We start from the raw sequence: 22,304 nt of genomic DNA, 5'->3' as shown, positions 1-22,304 counted from the left end.
GACCCCGAGATCATGACCTGAGCTGAAGGCAGAGGCTTAACCCTCTGAGCCACCCAGGCGCCCCTCTTCCACTCATTTTTTGAGGAAAAGGAAGTGATGTGCATTGTGGCTGGTGTTCCTCTACCCAGTTTTCAGTTGGTGGCACACTTACAGTTGTATAAACAACATGTCGAAGTAGGATTCAAGTGACAGTGAGAGGGAAGATAAGCCACAATATATCAACAATATCATCCAAGGGTACCAGGATGGAAACCTTGTATTGTGTAGACTAAGATAATAAATTTCAGTTATGTGTCGGTGACTTGCCCCAAATCCTGTTTTTTTTTTTAAGATTTTATTTATTTATTTGACAGAGAGAGATCATAAGTGGGCAGAGAGCAGGCAGAGAGAAGGGGAAGCAGGCTCCCTGCTGAGCAGAGAGCAGGGAGCCTGATGCGGGGCTCGATCCCAGGATGCTGGGATCATGACCTGAGCCGAAGGCAGAGGCTTTTACCCACTGAGCCACCCATGGGGCCCAGCCTAACTGCTTTTTAAAGACTAGCTTATCACCTGGTTAAGCTAGTTAAAAAGGAAGCTAAGTCTTTGCTTACAGATGTGTAGACTTTGCTTTCTTCTAATTTGATTGTTTGCCTCTGATTTCTAATGGATGCTTACGGATACTTAGTTTTGATTGGAGGATAGTTAGTGATTTTTTATTTGCATCAAGTTTTGTTTTAGATGTCAAATGGGTTAAAGTCTTTTTTTAAAAAATATTTTTATTTATTTGACACACACAGAGAGAAATCACAGGTAGGCATAGAGGCAGGCAGAGAGAGGGGGAAGCAGGCTCCCCGCTGAGCAGAAAGCCTGATGCAGGGCTCGATCCAGGACCTCCAGATCATGACCTGAGCCCAAGGCAGAGGCTTAACCCACTGAGCCACCCAGGCGCCCGAGTTAAAGTCTTTAAAAAAATTTTTATTTTTAAGTAATCTCTACTTGAACTTACAACCCCAAGATCAAGAGTCACATGCTGACTGAAGCAGCCGGGTTCCCTAAGTGAGTTAAAGTCTTAAGAAAATGAATTGAAGGGGCACCTGGGTGGCTCAGTGGTTTAAGCCTCTGTCTTCAGCTCAGGTCATGATCTCAGGGTCCTGGGATCGAGCCCCACATCCGGGCTCTCTGCTCGGCAGGGAGCCTGCTTCCCTCCTCTCTCTGCCTGCCTCTCTGCCTACTTGTGATCTCTCTCTGTCTATCAAATAAATAAATAAAAATCTTAAAGAAAATGAATTGAAATAGTGTAGTTTAAAAAAAAAGAAATAGTGTAGTTTTATTTTGAAAGGAAGGACATAAACTCACAATAACCAATTAAAATCTAACACTTAAGATTCCTTCTCTAAAAGTCTAAAGTACTATCTTCTATTATAATACTGACATTTCTAACCTAATATAAACCTTGGCATTGCTGTTGGGTAATGAATGACATCTTTTACATGATGATGTATATTTTAGGCAAGCCATGAAAAATGTCTGTATGTAGCCAAGGTCCATTATTCAGCCACAATCTATTATTCTAGAGCAGTGTTTCTCAACCCAGGGGTGAATTTGCTCCCTAGGGAACATTTAACAGTACGTGGAACCATTCTTAATTGTCATGACTGGAAGAGTACTAGAGACATCTAGTGGGTAGAGGCTAGGAGTTCTGCTGACCATCCTACTACACGCAGGACAGCCTTCTACAACAAAGAATTATCGGGCCCCAAACGTCAGTGGTGCCACTGTTAAGAAACCCTGGTCTAGACTGAGCTATTTTCGAACCTCACTTTTACTTCGGAGTTAGTGCTATTTTCAAAATACAGTTTTGATTGTCTCAAGAATCAAGATATTGTTTAGAATCGGAGACTCTAAATCACCAGTCACTGTGCAAGGACTGAAGCCAGTTTGGTCCCAGGAGTTTTTAAGACCCAGAAGAAGTATTAGGCAAGGGCAGAGAGCTTTTCTGGTGGCTCTCTCACTCAGGGTCTGTGCTTTGAATATATTTTTATTCATTAAAAGAACCAAATGAAGCTCACTATGTTTTGAGAATGTCTACTATGTAATATTTTATCACTAAATTAAAGTGAAGTGAATATTTTATCACTAAATTAAAGTGAAGAATCCATGTTCTCACACAGTGTAGGGATACGCTGAAGGAAAAGTCCAGTTACCTCAACACACAAATACTAGCTATAGTGGGCCTTTCGTGTTTTACTATACCGACTTGTCCCTGCCTTATTAAAAATTTCAGTTCTGGGGCACCTGGGTGGCTCGATCAGTTAAGCATCTGCCTCGGCTCAGGTCATGATCCCAGGGTGCTGGGATCAAGCCCCGCCTTGGGCTCCCTGCTCAGCGGGGAGCCTGCTTCTCTCTCCCCCTCTGCCCGCTGCCCCCCCTGCTTGTGCATGTGCTCTCTCTGTCAAATAAATAAATTTTTAAAAATCTAAAAAAAATTTCAGTTCTAAAGGCCAAAAGATCAAAAAGGGATAAAATGTATTAATGCTAACTTAACCAACCAACAAATAGTTATTCAGCTTCCATGGGCTTGGCAATGTGTTAATGGGGAATACGGAATCCTAGATCTAATACCACTTGTTTTCTGTTGAGTTGACTATGTGCCAACTATTTGCATGTATTTATCTCACTTGATTGTCACCTAATTGTGTAGCTATCATGAGCTGTTAGGTCATATTACTCCCATTGTACAGATGAGGAAACTGAGGCCAGAGAGATTAAGTGACTTGCTTGAAGTCACTCTGTTAGTTAAGTGTTGGCTTTCTGACTCAGTCCAACCCAGGCTGGTCTGACTCCAAAGCTCATTCTCTTAACTACAACTCTCCATGTCCTCCTCAACAGAGAGGCGCTTTCCTTGAGCTGAGGCCAAGCCAACAGCCAGAGAAGGCCTGTGGAATCTTCTCTGTGGTCCTCTGTTTGATCAGGGGGACTTCTCTAATTGGGGGAGCTAAGATCGGTGCATCTAAGATGACACAGTATTGCCCTGGAGAATATGATGATGGAAACAGAATTAGCTCAAGTCTTTCTCATACCCTTTTGACCCTTCTTTCAAAAAATAGAGGCACAGTCTTCCAGTTTTTCCTGGGGAATAACTTCATACTTCAAGCCCAGCTCATTTTGGTCTTGATTTACATTTATGGATCCACACATCAGGCGCTTTGGAATGAGCGGGACTGTGTCCTCTCTGTTTTTGAGGATACGGAAAACCTGGAGCTCCTGCTGTTTTTCCCAGTGGAGGTAGTTACACACCTACTCCAACTCTGGGCCCTCTGGGAGCCCTGAGTATCGTGCTAGTCCTGAGTATCGTGCTGAAATATTGAGAAAGGTAGTGTTCCTTTCCCCAGGGGTAAGCAGAGTCTGCGTTCTCTGGCGTTCTTGTGTGGTGTAGCTTACATTCTCTGGTGTCTCATACCTGAGTTGATTTCTACTGCCTACACCCCAAGCTTTTCCTGTCCAACGGATGCTCATTCTCTGAGGTCTTTCTGCACAAAGCAGTTCGTGTTCACCTCTGCCCGTATTGATCTCCCTATCTTAGAGCAATCGGGCAGACTTGGCTTTGAGTCCCGGCTGTACTGCTCATTGGCTGCGTTTTGTAAGGCAAGTCCACAGACTCTCTGAGCCTGTGTTTCCTTATAGAATGGGGGAAAATCCTAGTACTTACCTCAGAGACTTCGACTCAATCTGATCCCATGTGTAAGCGCTTAAGCCAGAGCCAGGCATATAAGAAGTTAGTAAACAACGGGTATCAACCTCATCGTTGTTACCATCATTGTTGTCATTGGCATGAAATAGAAATTTGGTCATCTTCTTCTCTGGCTTATGTATCTTCACTGGCTCCCAGCTCCCTGCCTAATCAAATCCCAGCTTCTTAACTTAGGATTTACTCTCTGGCTCTTACCTACTTTTGTGGTCTTTTCTACTATATGCTTTCTTTGCTCTTTCCTTAATTCTATTTTTTCCTTTGAATATTTTTTTAAAGACTTTATTTATTTATTTGACAGACAGAGATCACAAGCAGGCAGAGATGCAGGCAGAGAGAGGGGGAAGCAGGCTCCCCGCTGAGCAGAGAGACTGATGCGGGGCTCGATCCCAGGACCCTGGGATCATGACCTGAGCCAAAGGCAGAGGATTAACCCACTGAGCCACCCAGGTGCCCCTTGATTTCTCAATGTTTATTATGTATCTGTTCCCTTTTAGGCTTTGTACTTCTGTATTTTGTGACTACTTAAATTTTGTCAATCTTACTTTTTTAAAAAGATTTTATTTATTTATTTGACAGAGATCACAAGTGGGTGGAGAGGCAGGCAGAGAGAGGGGGGGAGCCTCTCAGCAGAGAGCCTGACACAGGGCTCCATCCCAGGATCCTGGGACCACAACCTGAGCCAAAAGCAGAGGCTTTAACCCACTGAGCCACCTAGGAGCCCCTCCTTTGAATATTTTCAAGAGTATTCTTAGTTTATTTATTTATTGTTAAGTCATCTCTACACCCAATGTGGGCCTTGAACCAATAACCCTGAGATCAAGAGTCATGTGCTCTTTGGACAGAGCCAACCAGACACATCCCAGTGTTCCCTTCGGTCTTTGATCAAACACCCTTAACGTCCCAGTCTTTCTGCTGGGGTTCTCACTGTTCCTTACTACTGTTGAGGTTTAATTGTTCCAAGCCTTTATGGGTACTTCTCGCTCTGTCTGCGATACCTGTCTCTCATCCTCAGATGCCTCTGAGTGCAACTTGGAGGACTTTCTCTGTCTTGTCCTCTCTGAATTCTCACCATTCATTCAAGCATGTATCGAATACCGACTGTGTGTCAGGCACCAGCCCTGGAGGCCAGGGCTTTAGCAGTGAACAAAACTTCATATAAAGGGAGAGAGATTTCCATCCTCGGGAGCTTACGTTGCTACGCCGTTCATCCAAACAGTTCTGTATAATGTCTGTTAGGTGCCTACAGTGTGCCCAGCCCCAGGCTAAGCACTGGGGGTACAGCTCCGAGTAAACCTCACAGCTATAGTCTGGAGAAGGAAGGCCTATAAACAGATAAGTTACCAACAGAGTAGATTTATGTCGCTCTTCTGAGAAGGAGCTTTGAAGGGTGTGTGTGGGGGGAGCATGATGGTATATTGGATGGGAAGTTACTCTGAGCTTGGAAACTGGCAAAGAAAAAGGAAGCAAACCCTGCCTACAGCTTTCTGTGATTAACATGTTTTCCTAGATGATTGAATTGTCTTCAGGGGCCCCATTAGATTGTAGGATCTGGAAAAGAGTTTTATTAGAGTTTTCTTTGAGTCATTGAACCTTAATATCATCTGAGAATTGTTTTTCTAACATGAACCTCAATGAAACCCTATGTCAAACAAACATTTGCCCAGAACTGCTCTGTCTAGTCCATGGGTTTAAGTGTACACAGGGTTCACGCTGGTGAGTTATGGTCTGACTTACCTAACACTGTATTATATAAAGACTGCTCCATGCTCCTGTATAGTCTTTAAATTTGTCATTTTTGATGACTATCTTGTTTTATTGAGGACTTAGTCCATCATTTAGCTAAGTCACCTATCGGGGGGGCATTTGGTTTGTTTGTAATTTTTCAATATTATAAATCAGAGTATTATGAACATCATTTATGCATGTAATTTTTTCTTCTATGGGGTCATTTCTTTTTTTAAGATTTTATTTATTATTTGAGAGAAAGAGAGAGCACAAGCTGGGGGAGAGGGTACAGCGGGAGAGGGAGAAGAAGGCTTCCCACTGAGCAGGAAGCCCAATGTGGGATTCGATCCCAGGACTTGAGACCATGACCTGAGCCGAAGGTAGATGCTTAACCCACTGAGCCACCCATGCACCCCATGGGGTCATTTCTTTTCTTTCTTCCTTTTTTTGAGATTGGTTCTATTTAATTAATTATTTATTTATTTTTAAATTTTTATTTTTTTTAAAATTTATTTTCAGTGTTCCAGAATTGATTGTTTATGCACCACACCCAGTGCTCCATGCAATCCATGCCCTCCTTGATACCCACCACCTGGTTCCCCCAACCTCCCACCCTCCTCCCCTCCAAAACCCTCAGATTGTTTCTCAGCATCCACAGTCTCTCATGGTCCGTCTCCCCATCCGATTTCCCCCAACTCCCTTCTCCTCTTCATCTCCATGGGGTCATTTCTTTAAGATAAATCCCCAGAAGTGGGATATTTCACAAGTATAATAAGACAAAACTTTGATTTATAAAACTTATTTATGTACTGAGTATGCAGGAAAGTAAATAGATTATTGCCATTTTTGTTACATCAAGTGATAACCATTATTTACATTTTCTAAATTGACGCAAGTTAAAGCTTATTATACTAGAAACTAGCCTTGGACCTCTTTGTATCCTTTTTGAAATAGAGAACTTAAGCTACTCTTTTTTTTTTTTGCGTTGACTCGAGACCTGCAGCGTTCAATCAGATGGATTCTCACACCCTGTTGCAGGTGGCTGCCTCCGGCCCTGCTGCTCATACTTTTGGCTCAGCAAGAGAGTCTGGTGATTTTTTATTTGATAATGTATGAGTCTTGAGATTTAGAGAATCAGTAGTTCACCTCCAAACTGACATGCTTTGCATTTTTGAGAAAACTGCTTTGATTTGCTAGAGTGTCTGGTAAACAAGGATCTTTTTCATTTTGTTTCAGGGACAATTGGATTTTTCTCTTGTTTCTGGTTTATTACTAAAATCTACAGTGTGGTGAAAGTGGATTAAAGAATGTCCCTCAACGTCCTTCAGGCTCATCAGTGTCGCTTTTGAATATATCCATCTGTACCAGTATGAACATCTATAGAGATGTACATCTATGCTTCCTACTACACATTTTAAATATATATCACTTAAAAATGTCATTGTCTGGCCTCATTTTATATGACACAAAATACTGATTATGTGGAAAAAACAGGTTGCTTTGGAAATAGGTTTATTCTAAGTCAGATTGTCCTGAAAAGATACCATAAAAAGGTTTAATTGAAAGCAATTAGAGCAAAGGGAGGCACATTTCTTTACAAAATGAAAGCTGAGCACACAGGCTTTTCAGATGAATTTTTTTTCCTTTTCTTCTTCATTTCGTTTATAGATCAGAACTTTTGTCAAACAAATCTTAGGTAAAATGTGAATTTTTCTAACTTAAGTGGATTGTACAGACTATTCAACCCTTGTATTTGGATAACAGTTTTTTTTTTTTTTTTTTTTTAAAGATTTTATTTATTTATTTGACAGAGAGAGACCACAAGCAGGCAGAGAGGCAGGCAGAGAGAGAGAAAGGGAAGCAGGCCCCCTGCTGAGCAGAGAGCCCGATGTGGGACTCGACCCCAGGACCCTGAGATCATGACCCGAGCTGAAGGTAGTGGCTTAACCCACTGAGCCACCCAGGCGCCCTGGATAACAGTTTTATTTTATTTATGTATTTATTTATTTTTGCGAGGCTTATTTATTTTAAAATTTTTTTTAAGATTTTATTTATTTATCTGACAGAGAGAGACCAAGCAGGCAGAGAGGCAGGCAGAGAGGCAGGCAGAGAGAGAGAGAGGAGGAAGCAGGCTCCCCACCAAGCAGAGAGCCTGACGTGGGACTCGATCCCAGGATCCCGAGATCATGACCTGAGCCAAAGGCAGAGGCTTAACCCATTGAGCCACCCAGGCACCCCTATTTATTTATTTTAGAGAGAGAGAGAGAGAGAGAGCAGGGAAGAGGGAAAGGGAGAGGGAATCTTAAGCAGACTCCCCACGGGGCATGGAGCCTGATGTGGGGCTTGATCCCAGGACCCTGAGCTGAAACCAAGAGTCCATGCTTAACCGAAACAAGATTCCATGCCCCTATTTTGTTTACTTTTTGAAGGAAGCTCTAGGTCCACCATGGGGTTTGAACTCACAACTCTGAGATCAAGAGTCACTTGCTTTCCTGACTGAGCCAGTCAGGTGCCCCTGGATGACCATTTTAACAAAGCACAGCTGTTTTTTGTTTTGTTTTTTATTTTTTAAGCTTTTATTTATTTGAGAGAGCAAGAGAGCATGAATGGGGGTGGGAGGAAGAGGGAGAAGCAGACTCCCCGCTGAGCAGGGAGCCTGAGGCTGTGCTCCATCCCAGGACCCTGGGATCATGACCTGAGCTGAAAGCAGATGCTGAACCAGCTGAGCCGCGCAGGTGCTCCCTGAACGTTGGTTTAGTATATCGAGTTTATGAAATACCAGGTACTGCTCTCTTATTCGCAAATTAAATCTGCACATTGCTGGTTATTGGTTGTCTTTTTCTGTTTGCTGTCATTTGGAGGTTGACAATGTTCAAGTTTGACTTAACTGTGTGTAGATAAAAAATATTTGGAGCCAATTTTCTGGGATTTATTTGCTTTCACTAGGCAATAGTCAGGTATCTTAACTCCCCAAATGCCAGGAATTCATATGACAAAATATTCTCCGAGTTCTCAATTTTGGGAAAGCAATCATGAAAATCGTGTATTTTCTGCAATATGTTGTGTTGATAAATATTGGCCTTGTGGAGGAAAATGTTTGAAAATTAGATATGCACAAGCTTCAATTCATGAACATGCTTAAAGTCTTCCTTAAGCTGAGGAACACTTGTCAGTGCGTGTGTGGATCAAAGAAGCCATGTTGTTAATGAAGGGGAGATTGGGAGGGGGAGGGATGGGGTGTAGAGAGTTGCATTTTGAAGGAGGGGAGAGGTGATGGAAGTCGACTAGTTGCCTCCAGGAGGAAGGTAATTCCCCAGCCAGTAGGATGCCTTTGTCTGTGTTGAAGGCTCAGACCCCAGGCAAACAGGCCTGCGGGGCCTGGAGCTGATTGGTGAGAGAGGGAGTGGCTATAGAAGGTCAAAGGTGTCTCTAGACTAGAATTTTCAGATCCTCTCCACCTTTTCCCACTCAGTGTCAGAATTAGGCCGACCCCTAGGCCCTGCCTGAGGGGAGTAACCGCAGTTCTGAGATTCGTTGGGACCAGTTCCATTCTCCCCTGAATGCTTTGAACTAAGCAGTGTTATAGTGAGCTTCTAGGACTCTTCCCATAGGTTTGGCTGCTGGGGAGTTTTATCCAAGCTCACAAGCCCTCCTACTAGCATTGATGGTAGTAGATTTCTTGAAAGGCAAATTTGTTAAAAGAATGAGCTCTTGGAGCACCTGGGTGGCTCAGTGGGTTAAGCCTCTGCCTTGGGCTCAGGTCATGATCTCAGGGTCCTGGAATCGAGCCCCGCATCGGGCTCTCTGCTCAGTGGGGAGTCTGCATCCCCCCCCACCTCCCTCTATGCCTCCTTGTGCTCTCTGTCAGATAAATAAAATCTTAAAAATAAAAAGAATGAACTCTTGCCATTTGTGACACATGACTGGACCTTGAGGGTTTTATGCTAAGTGAACTAGACAGAGAAAGACACGTATCATGTGATTTCACTCATGTAGAATTTAAAAAAACAAAAGGAACAAATGGATTCATAGGTACGGAAGACAGATGGGTGGTGGCCAGTTGGGAGAGGGGTGGGGGGATGGGTGAAATAGGTGAAGGGGATTAAGAAGTACAAAGTGCCAGTGATAAGTAAGTGATGGAGAGGAAAGTGCAGCATAGAGAATGTGGTCGTATTGTAATAATGTTGTATGGTGACCGGTGGTGACCGTACCTGTCGCGGTGAGCAGTGAGTAAACCTACAGAATTGTTGAATCGCTGTGTCGTCCACCTGAAACTCATATATCATTGTAGGTGATCTATACTTCAATAGTAAGTATTAAAAAGAAATAGAAGGGCAAATTTATTTCTCTAGCTGCATACAGATCTCATGGCAGCCATCTTTGAACATCTTGAAATACAATGTGTAAGTCAGAATTTAGCTTGATTTTGGAGTGAAAACTGGGGAGGAGCCCTTGACTTTGATTGAAACGGAGATGAACAGCTCCCCGAACCTCTGAGTGTGGGTTGTGAATGCCACTTGGGAAGCACGAGGTGTGCAGTTCCTTGAACTGCTGGTGATGAGAAGACAGGAGAGCTATGACTAGGTCAAGCATGTCAGCCGCAGAGGAACTGGTGGGCTTTTTAGACATATTGGACTATCTTGTCTGAGTCCTGTGTGTACATATGTCACAGTAGGTGTTCAAGGTATAACTTTCTCACTCCGGGGCTCGAGCGAACATGCATCCGCCCCACTGTTCTGTAAACCCTGGTGAGTTGGGGCTGAGGTGAGGTGGCTGAGACGGGGTTGTGCCAAGGGAGGTGTCCTGGTCCTCAGTAGAGGGACAGCAAGGGCAGGAGCCCAGTGGGGGGTGACCTGGGTGCTGGGCAGTATTGTTGCCTAAAAATGAAGGCTATTCCTTACCCTCTCCTCTGGTCAAACCTCCCTGCCTTGGGAATGAAGGCTGGCATTTGGGAACCCCACAAACCACCTGGCCCTTTTTCTGCTCTGCCCATCCTACTGTCGCTTGGAAATCCCTTTTATTCATAGACGACTGAGGCCCAAGCCCCTATTCCAGCAAGCCCATCAGGATGGCTCCCTCAACCTGTGTTTCTTGTATTGGGCCGGCCCAATGTGAAATCTGGGGCCCATATGTCCCAGCCTACCATGTAATACAGCTAGCTTATCCCGTCTCGTCTCTTCCAGCAAGAGAGAAGGCATGGAGACCGCATGGTGTGTCCTTCTTGCTGTTTTCCCACCGATCTCAGCATAATAACCAGATACGCACATTAAAATTAGACTTTATTTAGCATATTTAAGAAGAATACCAAGGACAGATTAACAGCACCTATTTAAGAAACACAAACACTACTTAATAATATTTAATTAAGCCACAGACATCAATCTCTCTGCCTTCCCCAAGCAGGAGTCCATTATTCCTTTTCAGCAAAAAATGCGTTGTAACCATTTTAGAAAGGATCCAATTAAAACCAACCAATATGTGAAACCTTGTCCTTGGGCAGAATGTCTGAGACTACTGGCCCCTTATAACAGTATTGGTTTATGAATTTGATTGGGGTGTGAAGGGGTTTTTCTTCTTGCTGGGGCAGGAGGATAAAGCCCACCCCTCTGTGCACCGGAAGGTAAGTTGTGCCAATGGGAACTTGGCCTCAGTATGGTAATGTGGCAGTCCTTTGAAAAGGCACTTTTAAATCACAAATGTTTTTTTTTTTTTTCAAAGGAAAAGGAAAATCTTAAATGCACAATTGAATAGAACTGTTCTCGACTGAATGCATCTTTCTGTGGTTTTCAGTCTCCAAGCAGCACATAAAATTTGGTTTTAAAGGCAGGTTTAGAAATTACTCAATGGGGATATACATATATACATGGTCTTTTGTTTTCGTATTTTTATTCTTAAAATATAATAAACTCATAGTTCTCTCTTTTTTGTCTGATGCAAATGCCGTTGATACACGATTGTAATATTCTCAACACCCACTCCTCCGTTTACCCATCCGGTTCTAGCTCATGTCTCAGGCAGATGATCAAAGGAAAAATCCAGAACAGCCTTTTTCTGGGTCTGGGTGATGTTCTAAGAGGGGAGGGATGGGCACAATATAGATCTGCTAAATGCATGTCCTGTCACCTACTGGTTGGGTCTTGAGAGCATGGTGTTTTTTTTTTTTTTTTTTTTTTTTAATCCTGCCAACAGGACTCCAATAGCCTCTCCTGGGGTCTGTGCTCTTTGTACATTCGCCTAATGGACAACAGGTAAACCAGTGCCAAGCATGTGGTGGAGAACTGCCAGCGAGGGCTTCAGCCAAGATGATTAATTCACACTAATGATCAGTTGTCCCAGAATAAGTTCTTCCCTGTCAGAGATCACCAGGGATTTACGGAATGAAAGGCACCTGTACCTGCCGCCCCCACCTTGGAGCCATCTTTTACAGCCTGTAGTATACACTTTAAAAAAAAATGAAATTTGAAAAACGAATGTACTATGTTCTACTTCAGAAGCTGACCAAGGTGTGGGTCACACGTAAAATTCGGCATGCATTGTATTAACTTTACATGTACGAATTACCCATTGTTGAGGATGACCCTATCTACAAACACATACACTCTAATATCTAGCACCGTATCTCCAAGAACACTGGTGTTTTATATACAGGTACAGCTTACATTTAGAACTACCACAGAAAGGAATACACCACTGAAATAGACCAAAATATCAATTTTTTTTAACATTAAAGTTGGAACAGATGAAGCGGGGGTGGGGGGGATCCACTCAACCTTAAAGCACCAAACTAAAACCAATCTTGTTTTCGTCTGCCGGTTGGAACAAGGGAGATCCGGTAATGAGTCCTCAAATATGGCAAGCCTCTCATGAGTGTAGAAATTACATGGTTTCCTCTTGTTATGTGTACTTTGAGATCTAAGAACAATGATGGGAAAATTCGACTCCTACTGGCAACCTTCATTTACCTTGAGGATTCTCATTCTACTTACCAAAGAGCAGTGAACTTGCTTGCCAGCGAAGTGGCAATCAGTGGTCAAGTTCTGTGGATTGTAGCTTTCCTACTTCTCCCTCCAGCCTATCTTGTTGCTTTTAGCAGAAGACTGCTGAGAGCAAGCTGGGCATTTGCCATAGAGGAAGAGACCGTTTGTAAGTAACTGGAAAGAATTTACGACCAGGGCTACTTTTCTTTTTGAGTTTTAGGCTATGGTCTGTGGTCTGCAGCTCGCTGCTTCCGTCTCCTCCTGCCTGAGGTGGGAGGGGCTCCGAGGGGGGTCAAGAGCACCTGTCCAGCCCACAGAAGACAAGAAGGACAGAACTAAAGAGCTAGAGGGTTAAAAGCCATGACTGACCAGATTTTCTCTCCTTATCTTGGTAACTGGCTGGCAGCCAACTGTTCGTTTAATCTTTTGTCTGCTCTAGAAGGAAAAGACATTTTGCTTAGAGAAGCCTCTCCTGACAGCATGGGGTTTGTCTTAAAGAGAAACACAGCAAAAAAAAACATTATCAGGGGCAAACGCTTTTTTTTTTCTTTTCCTCAGAACATGGGGGAGGGCAGTTGTGGGAGAAAGAAGCAGTCCAGTAGTTTAAATTGTTATTCTCTGTGTTTCATCCCAACAACCTCTGAGGGTTTTATTTTGGAAAGTTCCAATTACCAGATGATGCATAATTCTTCCCTTCCAAATGGTGTATTTCAGACATTTTTAAGAGCATTTTGGCAAAGTCTGAGAAAGAACGCCTAATTTAATTTTGTAAATTATTCTTCAAGGTAGTAGGAAAAAAGTCTTGTGAAGTAACTATTTAGCTTAATTGGCTAATTATGTATAAAATAAGGCAATGTTAGGCACCTTATAATTTTATAGGTAAAAGTTTTTTTAGTGTTTTTTTTTTTTTCCGCTGCAATTGGTGAACAGTATCTATAGGATTGAATATGTCCCCAAAGATGGGTTGTATTGGGTGCTATTTGGATAAGAAATTTGAGGTTGATATCCCGTCATCTCTAAATTGGGTTGGAATTGGGGAGGAGACAGAAAAATACCCTTCTGTCACTCCTACCTTTCACTTCTCTCCTTCCCTGCTTCCATGGGCCCCCAGGCTCCTTTGGATCTGTCAGCTCTGGGTGTGGGAGGGGGCGGGGAGGGGACAGGGGACAGACCAGTGGGACAAGGGGAGGGGTTGTGAGACAGGTGGGGCAGGGGGCCTGATGGCAAGAGGTAGGCAGGGAGCTGCTGTTTGTGGTGTCTTCGAGAAGATGGACCCTCGAATCACAGAAGCCATAGAAGCCCAAGGCTCGCTCCTTATTACTGACTTCCAAGCTTTTTGAAATTGTGTCTCAGTGAAAGCACCTGCGACTCCTTGGCAAACTAGATGCTTTATTATTTTTAAATAAGGAAATCATTAAATTGGAAATCACATCATTTCAAAGTCTGGTTTGTCTGGCCCCTGGATTTTAATGGGATTTTTACTGCACATATGAAGTGGCCTTGGCAAAAGAACACATCCTTTAAAAACATTTAGGGAAATCTATTGCGCATGAGGCTCTGTGAGGCTAATGATGACTTTTTTGTGTGCTTTCAGATTTTTAAATGACAAAACAGTATGTGCAGTAAAACCTCATTAAGTTGATAGTGTTTTATTCAAAATAGCACAAAATTTGAAGCACTTGCTATCTTGAGCTAACTAGAGGCCCTATTGTTCATTAAGCAGAAAATGTCAGCAAAGCAGACTGCTCTTAATTCAAAGGTCCTCTTTCCCAGTCTCCTATTTTCAAAAGGTTTTCACCTTTGAAAAATCCAATTTGCTGTAAGAACAGACAATGACTAAAACAGGGAAAAGAGGAAATTTTTATAAAGGAAATTGGTGAGTCGTGGTACCCCGGAGAATGTTGTGTGTGCTGTTAGGTGAACTTACCACACTCAGACAGGTTCTGGTTCCATTTTGATTTGGGATTTTGGCAAACAATTTTCTCTGATACACTCTGAAGGGGTTGAGCTTTAAAAAATAAAACAAGAAGTTCAGTTTCAACAAAATATTTGGAGACACATGTGTTTGAAATCCTGATTCCTACCCAGGTAAGCATTTCTACTCAAAGGACAGGATCTTGCCACTTGGAACTGTTATGACCACGACAGACCTTCAAGGTGATACCCCTCCCTCCAAAAGAGGCCTGGACACACGGGCCATTTCTCCACCCAGGTATCCTTTGAGGACAGGTCACTACAAGAGTTTGGCAATAAATTGGTATAATAAATTTATGACTATTAATTCGCTTTATACACTTTAGTAGAAAAATAAATGACAGTGCAAGGAGAAACTGCAGCCCACATGTCTTGTCTGAGTTATCACACAGTGTAGGGAGGGTGGAATTGACACGATTTTCACGGACACACGGAGTCAACAGGCCAGCTCAGGACTGTCTGCATCTATACCCATCTCCTTCCCTAAATTCTGAACGTGGCGATCCCAAGTTTCCACGCAGACTTATTCATAGCCCGCACACACTGCTGTTTACCTCTCCCACTTGAGAAGCTCATCACCCAAAATGATTTCAGGGTTTGAGATGTGCAAGAACCTTCCTCTGTGTTAACCCTGGGGATAATTTAGGCTTTGTAAAGTCTTTCCCAAAGCAACGTATTTGGGTAGCGATACTTAGGATATGTGTGACCTGAACGCTTTCGTTTAGGATTGTTTGAAATAGGTCAGATGCTTGCCCGGCATTGTGAAACCACCGTCTCTATTTCTGACTCTCCTGTATTTCTCTTCCACATCTGCAGGGAGCTTAAAGGCTTTAGGGAGAGCCACAGGAAGGAAAATGTTTAGCCTGCCTTATTCTCTCGCCACGTGGAGGTCATGTGTCTCGTCTATGATCCTGTGGACACAAAAGAGATTTCTAATGGGCACATCACTCTCGATTGGCAGTGTGAGTTTTGTAAACTTGGCCACTCCCGCTCACCTTTCTTTTTTTTTCTGGAAATACTGTTTGACCAAAAAGGCCTATTTGGAGGATTCTTATGAGCATCCCAATTCAATCACAAAGGGAAAATTGTAAAATGGTGGCATGCTTTCTGTCTCACTATTACTCGAATAGGAGACAGAAAATAGTTTTAGTGTCAACTGACAATTTTCCATTTGCATGGAATGACCTGGTCCCAGCCCCAGCCTCATGGATGTGTGTTATTTCTCGAACTTTTCCCTTGGTCTACCTTCCCATTCCAAACATGCCCTAATATCCTCTTCTGCTTTTCTGGATCCCTTTCGAGGATCTAGAAACCCTCTTGGTATTTTAACTACATGATGCCTTTTGCCTTAGTTTCCATAATAGTCTCTTTTTTTCCCATAATAGTCTTTACACCAGACTGTGGTCTCTTCAGTTTAGAACTTGACTCATTGGTCAGTCAGTCGGGTTCTGCTTCTTGGGCTCCGTGAATGATTTGGTCCGCTGCTTTTCTTTCGGTTGAACACGGGCCGTAGCCCTTACCCATAATCTCTTGACCTGAGGGCCTAAAAGTCCTTAAGTTCACAGGCATCATCTTCCTCTTTCCTCAGAGCAGAAGCCAACAACGCTGTAGCTCTGGGGAGACAGACACAGGTCCAAAGTGGATAGCCCTTTTTGCTTTAAGAAATTTCGAGCCTAATAATTTGGGGGGGGGTGTAATTTCAGTCAGAATCCTCAAGTCCATGTGTTGCAGGCACATTTCTAAGGGAAAACTCCAGTTCCTACCTCTTCCATCTGTTTATCTATCTTGCGGTGAGAAGGAGGTGTGCAAGGCCTTTGCCTGAAATGGCGTGGGTTGGCATTACTGGGATGGGGGGGCAGTCCACGAAAAACAAAGCTGCTCCTGTTTCTGCACGGCGCAGGGTTCAGGCTTTACCTTTGAGCTAGCTTCAAGGCAAGATGGCAGAATCATGAGAAGGGACAGTCTTGCCTTCGGTCCCACCCTCTGTGCCGGCTTCTGTTCCCGGCAGGTCTGGGTGGCTGTCTTCCTTTGGGGGCTTTTCCTTGCGGAAGACCTTCTTCAGCATATCCTGGATCTCCTTCTTGATGGTCTTGTGCATGTAGCCATAGATGTAGGGGTGGATGCAGCACTGCAGGAAGAAAAGCCAGATTATTATGGTGATCACCCACTGGGGCACCTTGGTTTCGACATCCACCCACACGGCCAGGACCGCTAGGAAGCAGTAGGGCCCCAGAGACAGCACGTAGGAGAAAATGATGAGGAAGATCACTTTCGCTGCTTTGCACTGGTAGCACCTGGGCAGAGGGGGGTCGCTGGCGCTGTTTCGACGACTGGGTGGGAGACTTTCTGGGATGTTCACAGCCTCGATGTCATCCTCGCTGAAATTGATGTCTTCCTCACCAAACTCCATGTCATCCTCACCCAGGTCAATGTTGCACTGGCCTTCTTCCCTGCGGCCCTTGTCTGCCGTCACGCCGCCGGCCGGTGAGCCATCTTCCTCGCCCTCCACGCTGCCTTCCCCGGCCCCCCAGCTGCTTTCTCCGACCTCTTTGCTGTCCTTGGCCTCCGCATCACCTGCGCCGCTCTCCACGCTCCCATCCTCCGCCTCCGCGCCGCCCTCCTGGACACTGACCTCACCTCCGTGCTGGCCCGAGGATGCATCCTTCCTCTCTCCCTCCTCATCCTCCTTCTCCACACGGTCCTTGGCTCGCACCTCCAGACTGCGGCTCTTGGCGTTGTACAGCAGAGCGTGCTGCCGCCGGGCCGCGCCGAACACCACGGAGTAGCAGGCGATCATGACAGCCAGTGGGATGACGATGAAGGACACCACGCTGAGAGCGGTGTAGCTGGGGCTGGCCCCCCAGATCATGGAGCAGAGAGCGTTGCGCTGGTCAAAGGCAGCCTGGCCCCAACCGTAGAGAGGGGGTGTGCTCTGCAGGATGGCCACGATCCAGGTGCCGTAGAGGAGCATGTACCCCCGGCGCGGGGTCATCTTGGAGGGGTAGGAGAGAGGGTGGATGATGGACAGGTAGCGATCCACTGACACCACCACGATGGTGTTGACACTGGCAAAGGCAAACAGGTGAGTGAGGCTCACGAGGGCGGTGCAGAAGTGGCTGTTGAGGGGCCAGAAGAGGGGCACAGAGGTGGCCACCACCCAGGGGGCCACGAGCGAAATCTGCAGCAGGTCAGTGACGAGGAGGTTAAAGATGAAGCGGTTGGTGACCTGCAGCAGCTGCGGCTTGCGCTGCAGCACCAGCGCCAGGACGATGTTGCCCACGAAGGAGGCGGTGAGGAAGATGAGCAGCACGCTCGAGCGGATGATGCCGTGAGCCAGGCTGATGGGCATTTTGGAAAGGGGCACGCACGTGTGGCTGCTGTTGCTCTCGCGTGTGCTGTTGGGGCAGGTGGACGTCATGGTGACGGAGGGCGGGCGGCCGCAGGGGCGCTCCTCGGACCACGCACCGCACCGCAGTCAGTGCCTGTGCTGGGGACGAAAGAAACACCCGGGCCGGGTCAGTCACCCCCGCCGTGGCGGGGGAAGGGGCCGCTTCGGGGAGGGGGGGGCGGGGACCTCCTCCCCGGGGCACCGGCCCCCACTGCGCCTTCCACAGCCACTTCTGGCCACGGGAAGGGCAGTTTCTCTGCACCTCCTCTTCCTTTCCCGGTCCCTCCGCCCCGCTCTTTCATGGTCTCCGGGTCCCCCCACCCGCCGCTCCCGCGGGCTTGCGCGCGCCGCGTCTCTCCCACATGGTCTCTGCGTCTCTCCAGCGATCTCTGGCGCCGGCGCATGCGCGCGCGCGGTCTCTACCTGTTTACGTGTCGCGCGCGCTCTCCTCAGTGTCCCGCACTAACGCACTTGTCCTGTGTCTCTTGGGGGTCTGTGGCGGTGTCTCACCGGTTTGCTCCGACTCTCCGCGTCTCTCACTCTGGCTTCTGTCTCTCCTTCCCAGCGTCTCGCTAGCACGTGCGCGCAGTCGTTCTCCGTCACTCTGTCGTTCTCTCTCCAGCCTGTCTCTGTGTCACTCCCGTCTGTCCCTCCAGGTCTCAGCCAATTTCTCGGACTCAGGACCCCCTCGCACGACCCCCGCCCCGTTACTCTTCGCCTGCGCACTTTCTCGGCAGCTGTGTGCGCGCGTCTCTCTCCGCCCGTCTCCCCGTCTCTCCCTCCGTCTCGTGCTGATGCGCTCGCGTCTCTCTCCGTGTCTCTGCCTGTCACGGTCTGTGTCGCTCGCTAGGGCGTGCGCTCCCCCGTCTTCTCCCCACGCGGCGTCGTCTCTCCCGGTCTCTCTCAGCTTAGCTCCCTGACAATCTCTGGGGTCCCCAGTATCCCACGCCGCCTGCGTGTCCCTGTCGGTTCCCCGTGTCTCCCCGAGGCTGTCGCTGCCGCGTCTCCCCGTGTCCCCCGCGCGTCTCCCCGCGGGTTCTGTCTCTCCGCGCGCTAAGTTTCCTCTTGACCGCGGTCTGCCTGTCTCTCGGCGTGGCCTCGGAAGGTCTACGGCTGTCTCTCCTGGTTGTCCCTGTCTCTGCCGGCGCGTGCACTTTGACAGCTGGGTTCTCTGTCTCTTCCTCTGTCCCTGGGACTCTCGCGGAACACTTCCTTCGTCTGTTTTTAGTGCGTGTGCATCTCAGTGTCCCCCCGTTTGTCCCCGACGAGCCCTCACCTCGGTTTTTCTCTGCCCGGATCTCGATCTCCGATCTCTGTCTCTGGGCTGGCTGTTTGGCCAGGCAAACCGGCTGCCGCCCCGGCTCCCTCGGGCTCCGGCGGATCAGTCCCCTAGTTTCTCAGCGGCGCGGCCGCCGCTGGGTGCAGGGAGGAGGCCTCCTGCGACCCCTACCCGTAGCCTCCAGCCCGCCCGCTATCTCTCTATCTCTCTCAGCGGCGCGGCTGGGGAGGGAGAGCTCGGGGCGAGCAGGACTCGAGGCAGGGGTGCCGGGCTGGTGGGAGAGTCTGAGAGAGGCAGAGCGGGAGACACCGGGAGGCAGACAGAGGGAGAGAATGAGAGGGACAGAGAGAGGAAGAAAAGAGTCCCGGAGAGACAGAAAGAGAAGGAGAGACAGAGATAGGGTGAGAGCCGCCCGGAGGGGCAGAGAAAATGATAGGGAGACGAGTGGAGACCACGAATGAGAGACAGCAAGGGAACGAGAGGCAGGGAGAGACGGAGACAGGAGAGTCGAAGAGAGACTAAGACAGAGAGGATGGGGAGCAGAGGGGAGAGCGGGGGACCGCGCGGGAGAAGCGCGAGGCCCCCGGCGAGGGCTGCAGCCAGGCGAGCGGGGCGCACGGGGGCTCGGCGCCGGCCGGAGCGGCTGCCGTCGGGCCGCGGCGGACCGGGCGTCCGCGGCGCTCGAGCGCGGGGCCAGGTGGGCGCCGGGGCCGCGGCGCCGGCAGCCGAGCCGGGCCGCTTACCTGTTGCTGGCGGAGGCGTCGCGCCGCGGGAGCTGCGTGCCGCTCTTTCGGGGACTCGCCGCGCTCGTCCGGGCTGCCTCCCGAGGCGCCGGCGGCGGGGAGCTCGCGGGGCGCGGGGCGCGGTGGGAGCGGGGCGCCTGAGCCCGCACGTCCGGCCCGCGCGCAGCGCTGCAAGCTCTGAGCGGCGGCGGGGGCGCGCGGCGTCTTAAGGCGGCGCGGGGCCCTCACCTTGCGGCGTCCCCCTCCCCTCGGCCCCCGCCCGCGCCGGTGACGCACGAGGCCGCGGGCGCCGGGAGGAGCGGGGCCCGCGGGTGCGGGGTGCGGGGTGCGGGGGGGGGGGCGCTGCCGCGGACCCCGTTCCGGTCTTCTCAGCCCGCGGCCCCGACCGGGGCGGCCTGAACTCGCCGGCACCTCACAGAATGGGGGATTGTCACCAGGACGGATTTTCCTGCAAACCTGTGCCTTCCTGGCCCCCGGATTTCAGCCAGGCCCCAGCCACAGACCTGCACAGTTCTTCCAAAGAGGAGCAGAAACCTGGGTCCGAGCGTTGGGCCACGACGTTTGAAGACCCCCGCCCCCTCACGTCCACTCCCCTAAAGTAAGAACCACCCCGGGCCCCAGAGAGGAATCGTGACTTTGAGGTCCCCAATTTTGCAGTTTTCTCTAGCTCCCAGCAAGGACTAAACAGTAGTTCCTTTCCTGTGGGTTTTGGGAGCATTTGGTCAAAGAGAAACTGCTTAATCGTCCACTATATTATTTGACGGAAGTCTGTCTATAAGTCCGTCCCCCACCCCACCCCACCCCACCAGGTACTGTGATACTGGGTTAAGCTGTTAAGTCTCATTTTATAGAGACAGAAGCCAAAGCTAAGAGAGTACCCAACTTGCCCAAGTTCAAGTAAATGCTGCATTAGTTTTATTAACCAAGACTTCTGGTGTATCCCAAACATACAGAGTGTTTGCTCTGTATCCTTGCCTGGGCAGACACCAGGACACAGGCTGTCCCCTTCTTTCCCCAAATAAAAAAGGAGGGCCAGGCTTGGGAAGGTATCCCATATCCCAGTTCAGGAGTCATTTGCATCTGGTTTCCAAGGGCTGAGGAAATGTTTTTAGGTAGGAACTAAGGGAAAACGTGTTCTGCAAGAAGGAGGCACGGGCAGAGATCTGACGGCGGGAGAGAGCCGGGTGCCAAGACAAATGGGGAAGGGGCAGGGGCAGGTCCTGAGGGGCCTTGAATGCCAGCCTGGGGACTTTGGAATGTACCCTGAGATCCCTGGAGGGCTGGTGAGGATTTGTTTTATTATGAACAACTTCAAACTTACACAAGTGTCATAAGAGTCATAAGATTAACCCCATGTTCCCACCATTCAGCCTTAGCAATGATAAATATTTTGCCATTATGGTTCATTGATGGTTTCTGTGCAGGGTGATGTGATGAGATTTCTGTTTTTCCAGGGTCTTCTAAGAAACAGGGCAGAGGTGGGGGAGAATGAGGCATTGAATGGACAAAGAGCAGAAAGGAGGCTGTGGCAGGGGACAAGTTGGGTCTTGACAGGTCACACAGAGGCGGCTGAACAGAGAAACCCATGGAAAGGCAAAAGTGGCAGAGCTGAGAAAGAAGGGCAGGAGTTGTTGGAGAGGGTCTAGAATGAGCACAAGATTCTGAGTCCGTTGATGGGCTAGAGAGAGATGCCCCCTACTCTTGCATCCCATGCCTCTCGGACAAGGAGATGAGGCAGGTGTCTGATCAATCTCCAGGACGCTCTTTGGATTTTAAGTCCTACATTTGCTGTAGATCATTTGTCTTTTTTTTTTCCCCTGCTAGGCCTGATTTTATCTTCCCAAGGTTGGATGGTGTAAACCTGGTCGTTTTTCCTGGAGACAGTTTCCATGATAATCGCTCACAGTTATTAATTTCTAGCTTCATGCTGGCCATGGTGCAGAATCCGGGGTGGAACGCACTGTCAAGTGACAGTTCTCCCAGACTCTGGTCTTTTAGAATTACTTGGGAGGCAGTCAGGCTGTGACAAGTGGCTGGAGACCAAGGCCAGTTCATTTTATCATGCCCTTTCCTCCTTTCCAGTGTGGTCCCAAGAGTTCCCTGGACTGTCAGGACTCATCAGGGACAGGGCGCCGACCTCAAGGTACATATTAAAGGTGGGTGCCTCGGAATGGCAGGGACGTGGGGCCTGGAGCTGCACCCTGGGTGATAAGCAGGATGAGGGGCGAGGAGGAGCCCTGGTGGAGGCCAGTCTGCCTATAGGGGACAGCAAGAAAGCCAAGGAAGCTCTGGGAAAGAAATGAAAGTCACTTTTGTGTGTGTGTGTGCAGGGAGATATTGAAGGGTTATAAATCCTCAGGTGCCTGTTTCCTCTTATTTCTTCCAGGCATGAACAGAGTTGGTGTCCTTGAATTTCAAAGGCATTCGAGTATCAGCATCCCAACTGGAGGTATGTGGGGGGCCTTGGAGAATGTGGATTTGGCTTCAG

General features: G+C 48.0%; 2 protein-coding genes across 6 annotated transcripts in view; one reads left to right on the top strand and one right to left on the bottom strand.

Annotated features, from left to right (window-relative positions):
* Positions 1-6,896, top strand: part of LOC309856425 (transmembrane 9 superfamily member 2-like) — a 100,593-nt gene extending 93,697 nt beyond the window's left edge. For all 5 annotated transcript variants that reach the window (XR_014307200.1, XM_082717619.1, XM_082717621.1 and 2 more), the window contains one exon: positions 6,692-6,896. Coding sequence is in view for 3 of the 5 variants with exons in the window: in XM_082717619.1 (XP_082573745.1) it covers positions 6,692-6,759 (68 nt within the window). In the remaining 2 variants the exon portion in view is untranslated. The remainder of the gene's footprint in view (positions 1-6,691) is intronic.
* Positions 6,897-16,275: 9,379 nt separating this feature from the next.
* On the bottom strand, positions 16,276-19,865 carry GPR101 (G protein-coupled receptor 101). The gene is made up of 2 exons (XM_082716478.1): positions 19,817-19,865; positions 16,276-17,893 (listed from the first exon to the last, which is right to left on the bottom strand). The coding sequence occupies exon 2, from the start codon at positions 17,822-17,824 to the stop codon at positions 16,334-16,336; it is 1,491 nt and encodes a 496-aa protein (XP_082572604.1). The 5' UTR covers positions 17,825-17,893; positions 19,817-19,865; the 3' UTR covers positions 16,276-16,333.
* Between the last annotated feature and the right edge of the window lie 2,439 nt (positions 19,866-22,304).

Source organism: Mustela nivalis (genome assembly GCF_964662115.1).
Source record: "Mustela nivalis genome assembly, chromosome: X".
In the NCBI taxonomy this organism is placed as follows: domain Eukaryota; kingdom Metazoa; phylum Chordata; class Mammalia; order Carnivora; family Mustelidae; genus Mustela; species Mustela nivalis.
This window is presented reverse-complemented; position numbering and strand designations above follow the sequence as displayed.